This window comes from Dendrobates tinctorius, unplaced genomic scaffold (assembly GCF_039654945.1).
Source record: "Dendrobates tinctorius isolate UK_male_01 unplaced genomic scaffold, ASM3965494v1 ptg000011l, whole genome shotgun sequence".
NCBI lineage: Eukaryota > Metazoa > Chordata > Amphibia > Anura > Dendrobatidae > Dendrobates > Dendrobates tinctorius.
In genome coordinates, this window is record NW_027361679.1 from 121,526,333 (window position 1) to 121,540,423 (window position 14,091).

The 14,091-nt window shown below is 39.2% G+C and overlaps 1 protein-coding gene across 1 annotated transcript in view; it reads left to right on the plus strand.

Moving 5' to 3' along the window:
• Positions 1-5,410: 5,410 nt before the first annotated feature.
• The window catches only part of GRIN3B (glutamate ionotropic receptor NMDA type subunit 3B), a 205,238-nt gene continuing 196,557 nt past the window's right edge, over positions 5,411-14,091 (plus strand). Inside the window, exon 1 of the mRNA XM_073547024.1 lies at positions 5,411-5,998. Coding sequence (XP_073403125.1) covers positions 5,418-5,998 — 581 coding nt within the window. The 5' untranslated portion in view covers positions 5,411-5,417. The remainder of the gene's footprint in view (positions 5,999-14,091) is intronic.

Genomic DNA, 14,091 nt, shown 5'->3' on the forward strand with positions numbered 1-14,091 from the left:
TTGTAATTCCATAAAAACATCTTGCTTACGCCATTTCAGACCACAGCTATGACTAAGGACCCGGTGTGGTCTTAAACTGTGTAAGCAAGATGTTTTTATGGAATTACAATAAAGGTTTTTAATATCATAGCCTAATTTTCCTCTATTCAGTACTCCATTTTGCTGGTGACTGGACTTCCCTCTGCTTGTGTATTGGACAATTTATCCTGTTCACAGCATTGTAGTACAGTTCACCTTTGTTGTGGGGCAGTTGCGTTATTGCATCAAGAATTTCTGTTTTCCCCTTGCTCTAATATTGTGATGCAGCATGATAATGGTTCTACTGTTCTGTCAAGGGAGGCTAAATAAATGTTGAATAACTTGTTTAAATGTCTTCAATAATCTGTTTCAACTTAAAAGATAATATTTGTTTGGTAGCTTTAATATCTGGATTCCTACAGATGGATCTCAAGGGGGAGGATTACTAAGTGTCCACAGACTGTGTTATAGAGAAATATTTTTTTTATGACTAATGTTTCACACTGTAAAAATGTCATCCAGAAATGTTCAGTCTTAGGCCATAATCGTCCTGCGGCTGAAGCATGTTGCGATATCTGTGATCTGAAGACAGAGAATTGTAAAGGGAAATAGATCACGCTAATAGTGATCTAAATACAGAGATGTTTACAGAGGAATGCTAGGAGGACATAGATTGTGGTTTTCAATATGTGGATTGTATGTTTGTTTTTTTACAGTAAAATACTGTATAGAATTGCGGTAAGACACAGCCAAAAAAGGAGAATGTAGGCCTGAAATGTCACAATTTGTAGTCCTGTAGCCCACAGATAGATCAGGCGTCTGATGGAGATACCACACTGTTCAATATGTGGCCTGGATTTATTTATTTTTTTACCCCAAAATAGTGTATAACCCTAGGGTAACAGACAGAAAATACAGTAGAATGGAGGCCTGACATGCCTCAATTTGTAGCCCACGATAGATGAGGCATCTGACAGAGATACCACACTGTTCAATAAGTGTCCTGTATGTTTGTTTTTTTTACAGAAAAATGCTGTATAGAATTACCGTAAGAAACAGCAAAAACAGTGAATGCAGGCCTGAAATGCCCAAATTTGTAGCCCAGAGATAGATCAGGTATCTGACAATGAGATAGCATACTGTTAAATATGTGGCCTGTATTTTTTAAGTAGGCTATGGCACTACTAAAAGATTCTTTGGAGGACAAATTGTAAAATATTTAGCGCAATGATATGCAATGGGTGTGGCGGACAAAACACAGTGTTAAATATATGAACAGTACCTAAATATTTTTTGGGCAGCTTAATATTTTTTGAGCAGCTAAATTTTTTTTGGCAGATAAACATTTTTTTGCAAGCTAAATATTTTTTGGGCAGCTAAATATTTTTTTTCCAGCAAAATGGTGTCAAAAATTTTTATAAGCCGCTCCAAAAAATACTACAGTACCACAAAAAATGCCAGAATTTTCTGCTCACTAAATTATGATGCCTGGGATGGGCAAAGCTATTTCAACTCGCTGGATTTTCAAGTTGTAGTATTAAAAGCATCTGGCTGTAGTCTGCAGTGTCAACAAGCAAATGGAGGAAAAAAAAGGCTCTGGATTGCTTTGCAATAATATAATCAGGATTAAGGTGCAAACAAAAATATTACTTGCCACTGATACCTGGTGCTAGGTATATATGTAATAGGCAGCAGCAGCAGCAGACAGTAAAAGGACCCTTTTGATGTATGCAATGATATCTATATACCCACTTACAGTGTCTGCATGCTTTGCACTGATGTGTATATGCGCACATACACTTCCCTGCCTACCTAGCACTGCAATCTATATACCCCGTAATTAGTCCTTAGAGAGACTGTTGGTTTAGCTGGATATGTGGATTCAACGATGGTATACCCACACTAACTAATAAAAGCACAAATCTCTCCCTATCTCAGCAGCAGCTCTCCCTACGCTGTCTGATTTTGGACGTGATTGTGACGAGCAGGTCGGTGGCATTTCTCTTATAGATCGGATGACACTGTGCAGCCAGCCAATCACTGTAATACCACATCAAAGATGGCTGCGGCATTACAGTGCGGGGCAGACAATCCCTGCATGTTGATTGTTGCTCTAAAGAGTGCCAAACTTGCAGGGCTGAGACCCGAGCTCCTGCCGAATAATCCCGGAAATGCTCAGTGCTCGCCGAATACCGCAAATATAGTGATACTCGGGCGAGTACTGAGTAGTGGCGAACATGCTCGCTCATCACTACGCAGGGTAAATGTGAGCCGAGCCTTATTCTGCTTTTTTTGGTGGTAGAATGAACAAATAGACAGCAGTACTAAAATAGTTCTTATTTTTATTTTTGTGTGGTTCACAGAGCCGTACAAGTGATAAGGTGGATTTATTCTTCAGGTTGGTGCGAGTACAGCAATACCAGATTTATATCTGTTTTTTTATGTTTTGCTGCTATCACACAGTAAAAATACTTTTTATCAAAAGTAGTTTTTTCATTTCCACATTCTGAGAGCTGTAACTCTTTTATTTTTTATCAAAAAGAGCTGTATGAGGGCTTATTTTTATGGCGTTCGCCATACTGAATAAATAACCTGCCAGTTTTATAGAGTGGGTTGTTCTGGATGTGGTGATACCAATTATGTGTACTTTGTTTTGTTTATTTGTTTTATCACAAACGCTACATCTTGTGTAGCGAAATGGCTTTTCATAGTTTGTTTGCACTTATAGTTTTGTTTTTTTTTACGTTTTTACATATTTTCTTTTCTTTCTTTTTTTACTTTTTCACTTAGTCCTACTGTGGAACATGTATAATTGGAGAGCATCACACCCTACTAAAATGGAAGCTACCAGATTTAGCTTAGTGTTTAGGTGTGCATCGTCTCCTCCTGGTTTGTTTAGTGTATTACTGTTTTAACCCTGGTTTGTTTCTCACTATTTTTATCGATCCTGATTTTGACCTTGACATTACCTCTCGACTCTGGCACTGGTTGACGACCATTCCTACCTCTGGATGCCAGCTCTTCCCTGGTAGCATTCTACTGGGCCCTATTGTAAAGCCAGATCCCTGTGTAGGGGTTAAAGGGTATTGGGATGTCTCTGGAGTCTGCCAAATGTAGTGACTTGTGCCAAGTCTGTTATAACCATGGTCTCCTCATGTCTCAGACCACAGTAATCTCATGATAGATATATTTCTGCTAGACTTTTAGCTACTCATAGTAATAAGATTTGTCCCATGTGTGTGTACATACTGTATATGTATATATATATATATATTACTCAAAAAAATAAAAGGAACACATAAATTTGTAATGCTTAGCGCGAAGGGCCAGAGATGACGTCTTGCGAGAGCGCGATGTCATCAGCGGTGTTTCGCGCAAAGCATTACTGGGACTGGAAGATGCCGGGAGCGTGGAGCGTGGAGTGGAGATCAGGGCCGTCGGAAGGTGAGGATATAACTATTTTTTATTTTAACAGAGACTCTAGAATATCCAATGCGATAGAATCGGGCCACCATCTAGTACAGTATATATATTTCAAGAAACAAGCAAAGTGACTAAAAATACATAGAAAGACTACACAAAGAGTATTTTAGCAACTACACAGTAAATATATTTACTATAAAAAAATAAGTATATTGATATGAATGTACAATTCAAATAGAACAGAAATAATATACACAATGGTCAGTATACAACATAGTACCAAGTGCAGAGCATATCAGCAGCTATACATAAATATTTGTCTCAGGTTTATGGCAATAATGCTCCTACCAATTATCAATATACACTGCTTATTGCTACCAAACTGTTGGACCAACGTAGTTGTAGCATCCTCAAGAGGGTGCGCCCCTGAAAAAAACAGCTTATGTTCACCTACTAAAACTTCCCTAAAGAGTTGGGACTTCTCTATGTTGTCAGGGGCTCGGCATAGGCAGCAGTTACAGCGATATTACAGAGCCCCTTGCGTCAGTCCACTGATGTCATCAGCGTGCTACCAATGTCTAAGGTCAATTCTAATAGGATCACATCTAAACATATTTTATAAAGTGACCTAATATTCCTATACAGTTGATTGAGAAACTTGCTTGCTTAATACTTTGTCTAAGCCAGCTTATTGAAACCTGTGTCTTTTCATCAATGGATGTAATGTCTCTGAAATCCCTGTTAGTTATAAAATTCATGTTTTTTGGATCAACTACAATCCTACTTTAAATGGAGAGGGTTTAAGATTAAAGGCCATTTTTGCATCTGTTGTATCTTACTACTTATTTTATAGTATAACCGTCATTTTTATTTCATAAATCAGTAATGTACATGAAAATAAGCTATTTTATAATATATGCTATCAGAGAAATCTGTTTCTTTCTCCTGGACTGATCACTTATTCTCAAAATTCTCAATTCAAGGGTAAAATCTGTATTCAGTGAAGACGGACTGTTACATTACTGAGATAGATGATGGCAATTGCTATTGATAAGATTCTATGTCCTCGGGAGAAGGGATGAACTCTGTCGCTAGCTGTTCCCTCCTTCTCCCACCTCCCGTCTACATAGAATCCTATCAGTAGCAACTGCTATCTCCCAACTTAGTGGTGTAGAAATGTGTCTTCACTGAATACAAATTTTATCTCAAAATTGAGAATTTTGATATTGAATTATCAATTCTGGTGTTAAGGAGAGCATTAAGTTCAAATACTTAATTAACCTCAAGTGTATTATTTCACCTTACATGAGCTTTTTCAGATCAAAGTGTGACACTAAAGATGGTTGCCATCTCCTGCTTACCTCATGCCATGTGCTTATGGAACTGGAATTTCCTGTTTGCCCAAACCAACATGTGCTCCATGGATCCACCCACGACGACACCCACTGTGATGACCTCATGGACCAACCCAGCCAGATGACCTCATCGATCCGCCCGGACAAGCTCACTGACCAATCCACTAACCCATGGAACACGTCCCAACACTCCCATTTTAGAGTTTACCAAGCCCCCTTACAAGAGACATATAAACCTATGTTGAATCAATAAACGCTCTCTCGCTCTTACTCTCTTGGAGCTATGCCATAGATTGATCATAGAGAGATTACATCTGACTGTGTGTGGTGTGATTCTTTTAGTGACCACTGATTAACACCCATTGGGCCTGGGTCAGGCAACTATTGAATATTATTTATTGTTCAACCTAACACTGGTGCAGAAAGAAGCAGCTTTCTCTGATAAGATATATTGCAAAGTTGCTTATTTTTGTGTACTATTGATTTTTGAAAGAAAAATTATAACAGTGGTTACTCTTTAAGTTTGTCTATGACAGTTTTGTACACTTTTAATGCTTGACACGTAAAATATATTATAAGCAAATAATATTTGTTTCTTTCTAGAATCCCTTCCATCTGCTTATGGATACTCGAAGCTCAGTTGGTTCCCTCATGGAAATTTTAGGTAGTGTGTTACAAAACAACAGCTGGGAGGAACTTCTGGTTATTACCTGCCACCCATGGGAAACAACAACGATTCTTGACTATCTGACAACTAATACAAGTATGATGACACGTGACATCCTCAACATTCGTTCTCTCAATGATTCCGCTATAGAAATTTACCTGCATCATCACTTTGAAGATATTAAGGATCTTCAGATTCCCTTGCTCCTGCATGGATGTGATGCACACCATTCCTCTTTAGTATTCAAGGCTGCTCAGGACTGTGGCTTGGAAGTACAAGAGTTTCATTGGATGGTTGGACAGCCTCTCAAAGTGGAAGAGATGCAGACTCATGGGATGCCCCCTGGGTTACTGGCTTACGGAGAGGTCAGCCGCTCAGGTTTGGAAAAGTTTATAAGAGATGCAGTAGGATTAGTTACCCGGGCAATCACCAGAGCAGTGCAAGTGAGACCAGATCTTGCTCTTATTCAGACAATGGTGAACTGCAATGACAAACAGACATCACAAACTGAATCTTCTGGTATGTACCTTTCTAGGTGAGTTACAGTCTTGAAAAATTGACCTCATACTTTAAAAACAATTGTAACCAGCCAAGGTTTAAAGATTTGGGGTATTGAATTCTGTTTATACATTAATAATAAGTGTAACATAATAAGTTATCATTTTTTTAACAGGATGTTTTCTTGAGAAGCTAAAAATAATGACCTTCAGAAAGACTGATGTATTCAGCCTAGATAAGCACTGAAGCTCACAAACCTGGAGAAAGGCTTCTAACATAAAGGTAGTAAGACATGAGACATTTTTAAAGACATATTAAATAGGTATTGCAAATAAAAAACATTTATTATGGGAAAAAAGCATTAGAAATATTACAAAACAATTGTAATTAAATATAAAGTTATACCAAAAAGAAAGCTATTGAGATTGAGGAAAAAGTCATTATTATAACTGCAGTACAAAAGATAAAAATAAATTATAGAATGCGCAAATACAGCAAAGATGGAAACAGTGACAGGAAAGAAAAACTGAATTTAAATATGTAATAAAAATATTAAATATAACTGAGCAGGATAAAGGAAATGGCAATCTCTTCATTTTCTTTCTAAATGTCACCCGCCTCAACCAGAAAGTGCAGAGCTGACTAATATCAAAGACATTGGGAGCAATTCATTAATACTGGTGTAGCTCACGCCAGTCTTAGGGTATGAGCACACGTTGCGGATTCGTGTGTGGAATTTTCCGCACGGAATCTGCTATTTTTGGCGGAATCCGCAGGTAAAAATCCGAGCGTTTTTACTGCATTTTTCCTGCGGATTTATTGCGGCTTTTGTGCGGATTTGGCCTGCGTTTTTTCACCTGCGGATTCCTATAATGGAATGGGTGTAAAAACGCTGCGGAATCTGCACATAGAATTGACATGCTGCGGAAAATAATCAGCTGCGTTTCCGCGCGGATTTTTCCACAGCATGTGCACAGCGGTTTTATTTCCCATAGATTAACATTATACTGTAAATCACTAGGAATTCTGCAGCAGATCCGCATCAAATCCGCAACGTGTACACATACCCTTAATGAAGCGCTCGCTGGAGTACACTCATCTGATTCATTAAGCGGTTTTCACATATTGGTGTAGCTGGTCAAGACGGGTGCATAAATGGCAACGGATTTAATTTTTTTGTGCAGATGCCAAGATGGTGGTGACTTATTAGAGTCTTTTCGTCAGATTTCTGGCATAAACATCTTAATCACCCCCATTGGTTTCAAAGAACAAAGACGTTCCTGTTCTGCACGAATTTTATGATATGGATATGGACGGACCAGATAATTTACACCGTAAACTATTAAATTAAAACAATATCTTGTAATATCAAATGATGGGAGGTAGTTCTAAAGTGGATTCTCATAAAGCAGTGGTTTACATATATCCTGACTTTTCTAAAGCATTTGATGCCATAAAAAAGAATTGAAGATGAAATGGGAATGCTTGGACTGCTGGAAGATGTGTGTAAGTGCTCCTTCATATCAGCTTTTTACATACATACAGTATTCTATGCTTGTTTTTCATGGATATTACTCATACTTTATAGGCTGTTTACATGTGCATGTATTTTTGCAGACCAAGTGGTTGGCACAAAGACAGTGAGACCAATTTGATTTTGCATGGATCAAACCCAACAATGCATATTTGCTGGTTTGTAAAACAAATCAGAGCGCACTCGGGTGTCATCAGTGCTCCACCCATATACAGTCCATTTTTCAATGACGGATAAGAGAAGATTGAGAAACCCCATCATATTTTTTGCCTATTTGAGAAAAGCTGATGAAACTCTGATAGTTAAAACTGACACATTGATCAAACTCAGCTCTGAATAAGCTCTAAGTGGGTAGATAACTGACTTGGCATGTACATCGATTGGGTCACATTTACTAATAGTGTACCTTGTATTAACATATGTTCTTACTACATGTTAGTTACTAAAACACAGGGCGCAGTGGATAAGTGGTCAAATTAACTTTAGTAGCTATTCGCAGCAGCGTTTTGTAGCCAGAAACCGAGAAACAGATTTCTGTCTGCCCGCATCACCCAGACACGTCATGTCTGGTCTTGAATGACAGATGTCATAATAATTGGGGTTGTGGAGGGAGAGAGCTGCCGAAGGAGAGAGCATGATGGCGGGTAGAGAGCAAGGATGTTAAAGGAGAGAGCGGGATGCGGGTAGAGAGCTGGGCTTGTGAGGGAGAGAGCGGGACGGCCATTGAGACAGGCTGCAGAGGGAGAGAGCAGGACGGTGAGTGGAGAGCTGGGCTGCGGAGGGAGAGAGTGGGACAGCCAGTGGAGACCGGGGCTGCGGAGGGAGAGAACGGGATGGCCAGTGGAGACAGAGGTTGCTGAGGGAGAGAGCGAGGCTGTGGAAGGAGAATGTGGGATGGCAATTGGAGAGTGAGGCTGTGGAAGGAAAGAGCATGACGGTGGATGGAGAGCTGGGCTGCGGAGGGAGACAACGGGATGGCCAGTGGAGACAGGGGCTGCTGAGGTTGAGAGTGGGATGGCCAGTGGAGACAGGGGCTGCAGAGGGAGAATGCGGGATGGTGGGTGTAGAGCTGGGCTTCAGAGGGAGAGAGCAGGACAGCGAGTGGAGAGCGGGGCTTTGGAGGGAGAGAGCAGGATGACAGTTAATTACTATGCCCGGGCAATGCAGGGCTCTTTAGCTAGTGACTATATATATTTTTTATACTCAAAAATGTTTTATGGTCTATGTTACTGAGTAGCAAAGAAATTATCTCTGTTTTTGGTGTTCTATTGAGAAGAAATTTTTGAGTATGTTCCTTTAGAATTAAAAAGAACATAAAATCTGAAGAAAGCAAATTGTACTTGTTTCTAATCTCTCCAAAACTCGCAAAAGTATTATCATTATTTATATATCTCTTACTTTTTAAATTCTGGACTGAATCCACCTAGCCAGAATGAGAAATTTAAAGATAGATGCTATGAGGGAACCGTACAGCCTGCAATGACTCCGCTGCCTCCGCACCACAACCGGAGCTCCCACCTCACCAATACCGGAGCTGCTGCAACCCCCCAACCTACTGTCTCCTTCCCCACCATCCTGTAGAATGTAAGCCCGCAAGGGCAGGGTCCCCTGCCCTCTGTATCAATGTGTCATTGTTAGTTTGTTTACTGTAAGTGATATCTGTAATTTGTATGTAGCCCCTTCTCATGTACAGCACCATGGAATCAATGGTGCTATATAAATAATAATAATAACTAGTGTTAGGCCACTGTTACCACATCAAATATAAGTATGGGAGGCATCAAAAGACTTAAATACATACACTCTGAGCAGAATGTAAAGTGAGGGTTTTGACGATATCACCATTTTTATTCATATTTTGCAACTCCAAGCAGTATAAACTTGAATGCTTATTGGATGAACAATATACAGTGAGTACGGGAAGTATTCAGACCCCTTTAAATTTTTCACTCTTTGTTTCATTGCAGCCATTTGGTAAATTCAAAAAAGTTCATTTTTTTCTCATTTCTGTACACTCTGCACTCCATCTTGACTGGAAAAAAAAACAGAAATGTATACATTTTTGCAAATTTATTAAAAAAGAAAAACTGACATATCACATGGTCTTAAGTATTCAGACCCTTTGCTTAGTATTGAGTAGAAGCACACTTTTGAGCTATTATAGCAATGAGTCTTCCTGGGAATGAAGCAACAAGTTTTTCACACCTCGGCTTGGGGATCCTCTGCCATTCTTCCTTGCAAATTCTCTCCAGTTTCGTCAGGTTGGATGGTGAACGTTGGTGGACAGCCTTTTTCAGATCTCTCCAGAGGTGCTCAATTTGGTTTAGGTCAGGGCTTTGGCTGGGCCAGTCAAGAATCGTCACAGAGTTCTGAAGCCACTCCTTTGTTATTTTAGCTGTTTGTTTAGGGTCATTATCTTGCTAAAAGGTGAGCCTTCTGACAAGTCTGAGGTCCAGAGCACTCTGGAAGAGATTTTCATCCAGGATCTCTCTGTACTTGGCCGCATTCATGTTTCCTTCAATTGCAACCAGTCATCCTGTCCCTGCAGCTGAAAAACACTCCCATAGTATGATGCTGCCACCACCGTGTTTCACTGTTGGGATTGTATTTTACAGGTGATGAACAGTGCCTGGTTTTCACCACACATATCGCTTAGAATTTTCATCAAAAAGTTCTATCTTTGTCTCATCAGACCAGAGAATCTTATTTCTCATAGTCTGGGAGTCCTTCATCTGTTTTATTAGCAAACTCTGTGTGGGCTTTCATATGTCTGGCACTGAGAAGAGGCTTCCGTCGGGCCACTCTGCCATAAAGGCCGGACTGGTGGAGGGCTACAGTGATAGTTGACTTTGTGGAACTTTCTCCCATCTCCCTACTGAATCTGTGGAGCTCAGCCACAGTGATCTTGGGGTTCTTCTTTACCTCTCTCACTAAGGCTCTTCTCTCACAATTGCTCAGTTTGGCTGGACGGCCAGGTCTAGGAAGATGTCTGGTGGTCCCAAACTTCTTCCATTTAAGGATTATGGAGGCCACTGTGCTCTTAGGAACCTTGAGTACTGCAGAAGTTCTTTTGTAACCTTGGCCATGTGTGTGCCTTGCCACAATACTGTCTCCGAGTTCCTTGGCCAGTTCCTTTGACTTAATGATTCTCATTTGGTCTGACGTGCACTGTGAGCTGTGAGGTCTTATATAGACAGGTGTGTGCCTTTACAAATCAAGTCCCATCAGTTTAATTAAACACAGCAGGACTCCAATGAAGGAGTAGAACCATCTCAAGAAGGATCACAAGGAAATGGACAGCATGTGACTTAAATATGAGGGTCTGAGCAAAGGGTCTGAATACTTATGACCATGTGATATTTCAGTTTTTCTTTTTTTAATAAATTTGCAAAAAATTCTACATTTCAGTTTTTTTCAGTCAAGATGGGGTGCAGAGTGTACATTAGTGAGAAAAAAAATAAACTTTTTTGAATTTTTACCAAATGGCTGCAATGAAGCAAAGAGTGAAAAATTTAAAGGGGTATGAATACTTTCCATACCCACTGTAAAATTATGTGCATTTGTGTAATGAGGGAGGGTGCAGAATTATTAAGAGACTTGATTTCCTTAGGCAAAATGGGCCAAAAAATAAACTTACTTTACTCTGAAAAGCCAAAAATTGGTAAAAGTCTTGTAGAGGAGTGTATTGCTAAGATATTGGGGCATGATCACAGAACCATCAAAGTATTGTTGCAAATAGTCAACAGGGTCACACAAAAATATGGAGTGGCCAGAAGTACAGTGTTCAGTGCTAAGAGATATGGCCAAGGTAAGAAATCCTGAAACCCGACCTCCACTCAACATGACATAGAAGTTAAAACCTTAAGACTAGGCCACGAAATATTTGAACACAGATTTTTCAAAGGTTTTATAGACTGATGTGATGAGAGAGACTCTTGTTGGTCCAGATAGATGGGCTCATGGCTTTATCAATATCAGGCACAGACCTCCACTTCAACTTAGACACCAACAAGGTGGAGGTGGGGTACTGCTACAGGCTTGTATTATTAAATATAAGAAAGTTGGACTATTTCAGGTTGAATATGGACTCAAAATCAACTTCCAAACCTACTGCCATTTTTTAGAAGACAATTTTTTCAAGCTGTGGTACAGGAAAAAAATGCTTGTTTTAAGAAAACCATGATTTTTCTGCATGACAATGCTAAATCATATGCAGTACATCAAAATGCTCCACTGCTTGGCTAGCTATTTCTTGGCCCACTCTTGATGTTTTGTTAAGTGGTGATCAAATTTCAGTCTTCCTTATCTTGGCCATGTCTCTGAGCACTGAACATCTTGCACACCAGAGAGGTTACAGTTCTGGAAAATTACACCACTGGAGGAGAATGAGTTTCACGTCACTTCATGTTTGATTCTTAAATCTTTGGCAGCTAATGTTCTTCTTTTTTCAAAACATGTTTCCTGCGACTCTGTTGACTATTTGATTTTTTTTTATTAAAAACAGAATTAAAAATAAGTAATAATGATAATATTCAATATTTTTGCGGTAAGCATCAGATGTAATGGGCAATAAAGACTAAAATCGCCCCAAGAAGAGATTTGCAAAACTTTGGGCAACTTGAGTCCCCATTGCCATACCAAATTGCTGTAAGAACAGTTTATCCTGAAATGAAAACAAATTATGCTTCAATATGAACTCTAGTCAATTTAAAAGAAAATGTTTTTTTTCCAAACCCAATGCTGGGATTTGTTGATAAATAATAATCTGTGGCTTGAAGACCCATGGTCTATACTTGAATAAAAGGCTGATACATCCAGTGAGGTAAACAAACAGGGTTTCTCACAGCTCTCATGCCTCTGCCGGAACTCCACTAGAGGAACTTCCTACAGCAAACCAGGTCAGCAGCACCCCATTTCATCTTGAGCAAACTGCTCCTAGTGTTAAGCCTCAGTAAGCACAACCCATTCAGGTAAGCCCACATTCTGTCTCTCACTTGATTGCATCACACTAATTTACTATGCATAGATAGTAATTTCCCCAAAGGATTTCCATTACTTTTATATTTTCTACTGGACAATTTCTTTGGAATCAGGAGTTGTGAGCAGCTTAGAAGTTAAAATATTATACTTTTCTACAATCCAGAAAGGACTTAATTACATCCTTAATAGGATCTTCAGAACTGACAACTAAAAGGATGGAATCTGTTAATAGTTATATCGAAATTTGCAAGAAAACTACTGAACATTTTTTTCCAATTTGAAAATAGTATGTAAATAGGAATAAGACATCAATTGGATGCTGACTTTCTTGAAATCTGTATGCAGAAAAATCGGATACCCAAAGGTCTAAATATTAATATAGCCTGCAATTTTACCTGAAGATAAAAAATTCACCACAGCGTGGAACGACTATTTGGATCCATGTTCCTTGGGCCAGATAAGATTTTTAATAACTAAACGCAATATATTAGCTTTAAAAGTGACATTACAATGTGAACCTTTGTTGTCTGATTTAGACAAATGTAAATCATTACCCATTTTTGAAGATTTAAATAAAAATATTATATCCAGACTCAAAACATTTGAGAAAGAATTAGCAGAAAGAAAAGCTAGTAATTTAAAGCTTGTTTCCTTTTCTCATAGAGGAAATATTGCAATTTCTCACATTGGCCAGGCTTTCTCAAGCAAGGAACACCTTACAACTCTTACTACCCTATCACGCCACACCTTTCACAACCATTCACATTACCCTTCAATAGGGTCCTTATCTCTTTGGAACACTCGATCCACACCACACATTACCAATACCATTAATACTATCACCACTGCTACATATTCTTCCCTGAATAAATCTCTGACAACTACCACCACTCGATCATTCACCAATTCACATCCTCCACATACAGCCACCCCTTCCATGACATCTTCCAATCCCCCTTCTTTCCTTTCTGTCCCAATTTCTTCCTCCTCCAACCTCCCCTATCCTGCTCCCAATCCTCATCTTCCTCCTCTTTTGATCACTTCTGCCTCACTAATATTAATACTAATAATAATAATAAAAATAATTTTATTTCTATAGAGCCAACATATTCCGCAGCACTTTACATTATAGAGGGGACTTTTACAGACAATAGACATTACAGTGTACCAATAAACACATAGATCAAAACAGATACCAAGAGATACCTTCTCCAAAATCCCCTACAATTGATCCTATGGAACTTCCACTTGATCTAAGTGATTCACTCTCCATGATCATTCCTATCAATCTTCCACTCAATCTACTGTCATTTTATTCCCACCATCACCACACATTCCTCTGCCTTCCCCTTCTCCTAGTAGCACTTATCCTATCACTTTTTTTTTTAATTGGGATCCACATGTCATTTTCCATCTCATTCTCCACACCTGCCATCAAGTCAGAGCACTCATCACTTTCTTCCCCTCTTGTATGTGCACCTCTGAATCGGAACATGATAAAATAGTATTTTGCCCCGCTACCCCCTTCCACTTTTCAAAAATACAGCAAAAAAGGCAGAGATGCTTACCTGTCCAGGCCTCCAAACAAATGCAGTGGACCCATATAGTTAAGATGG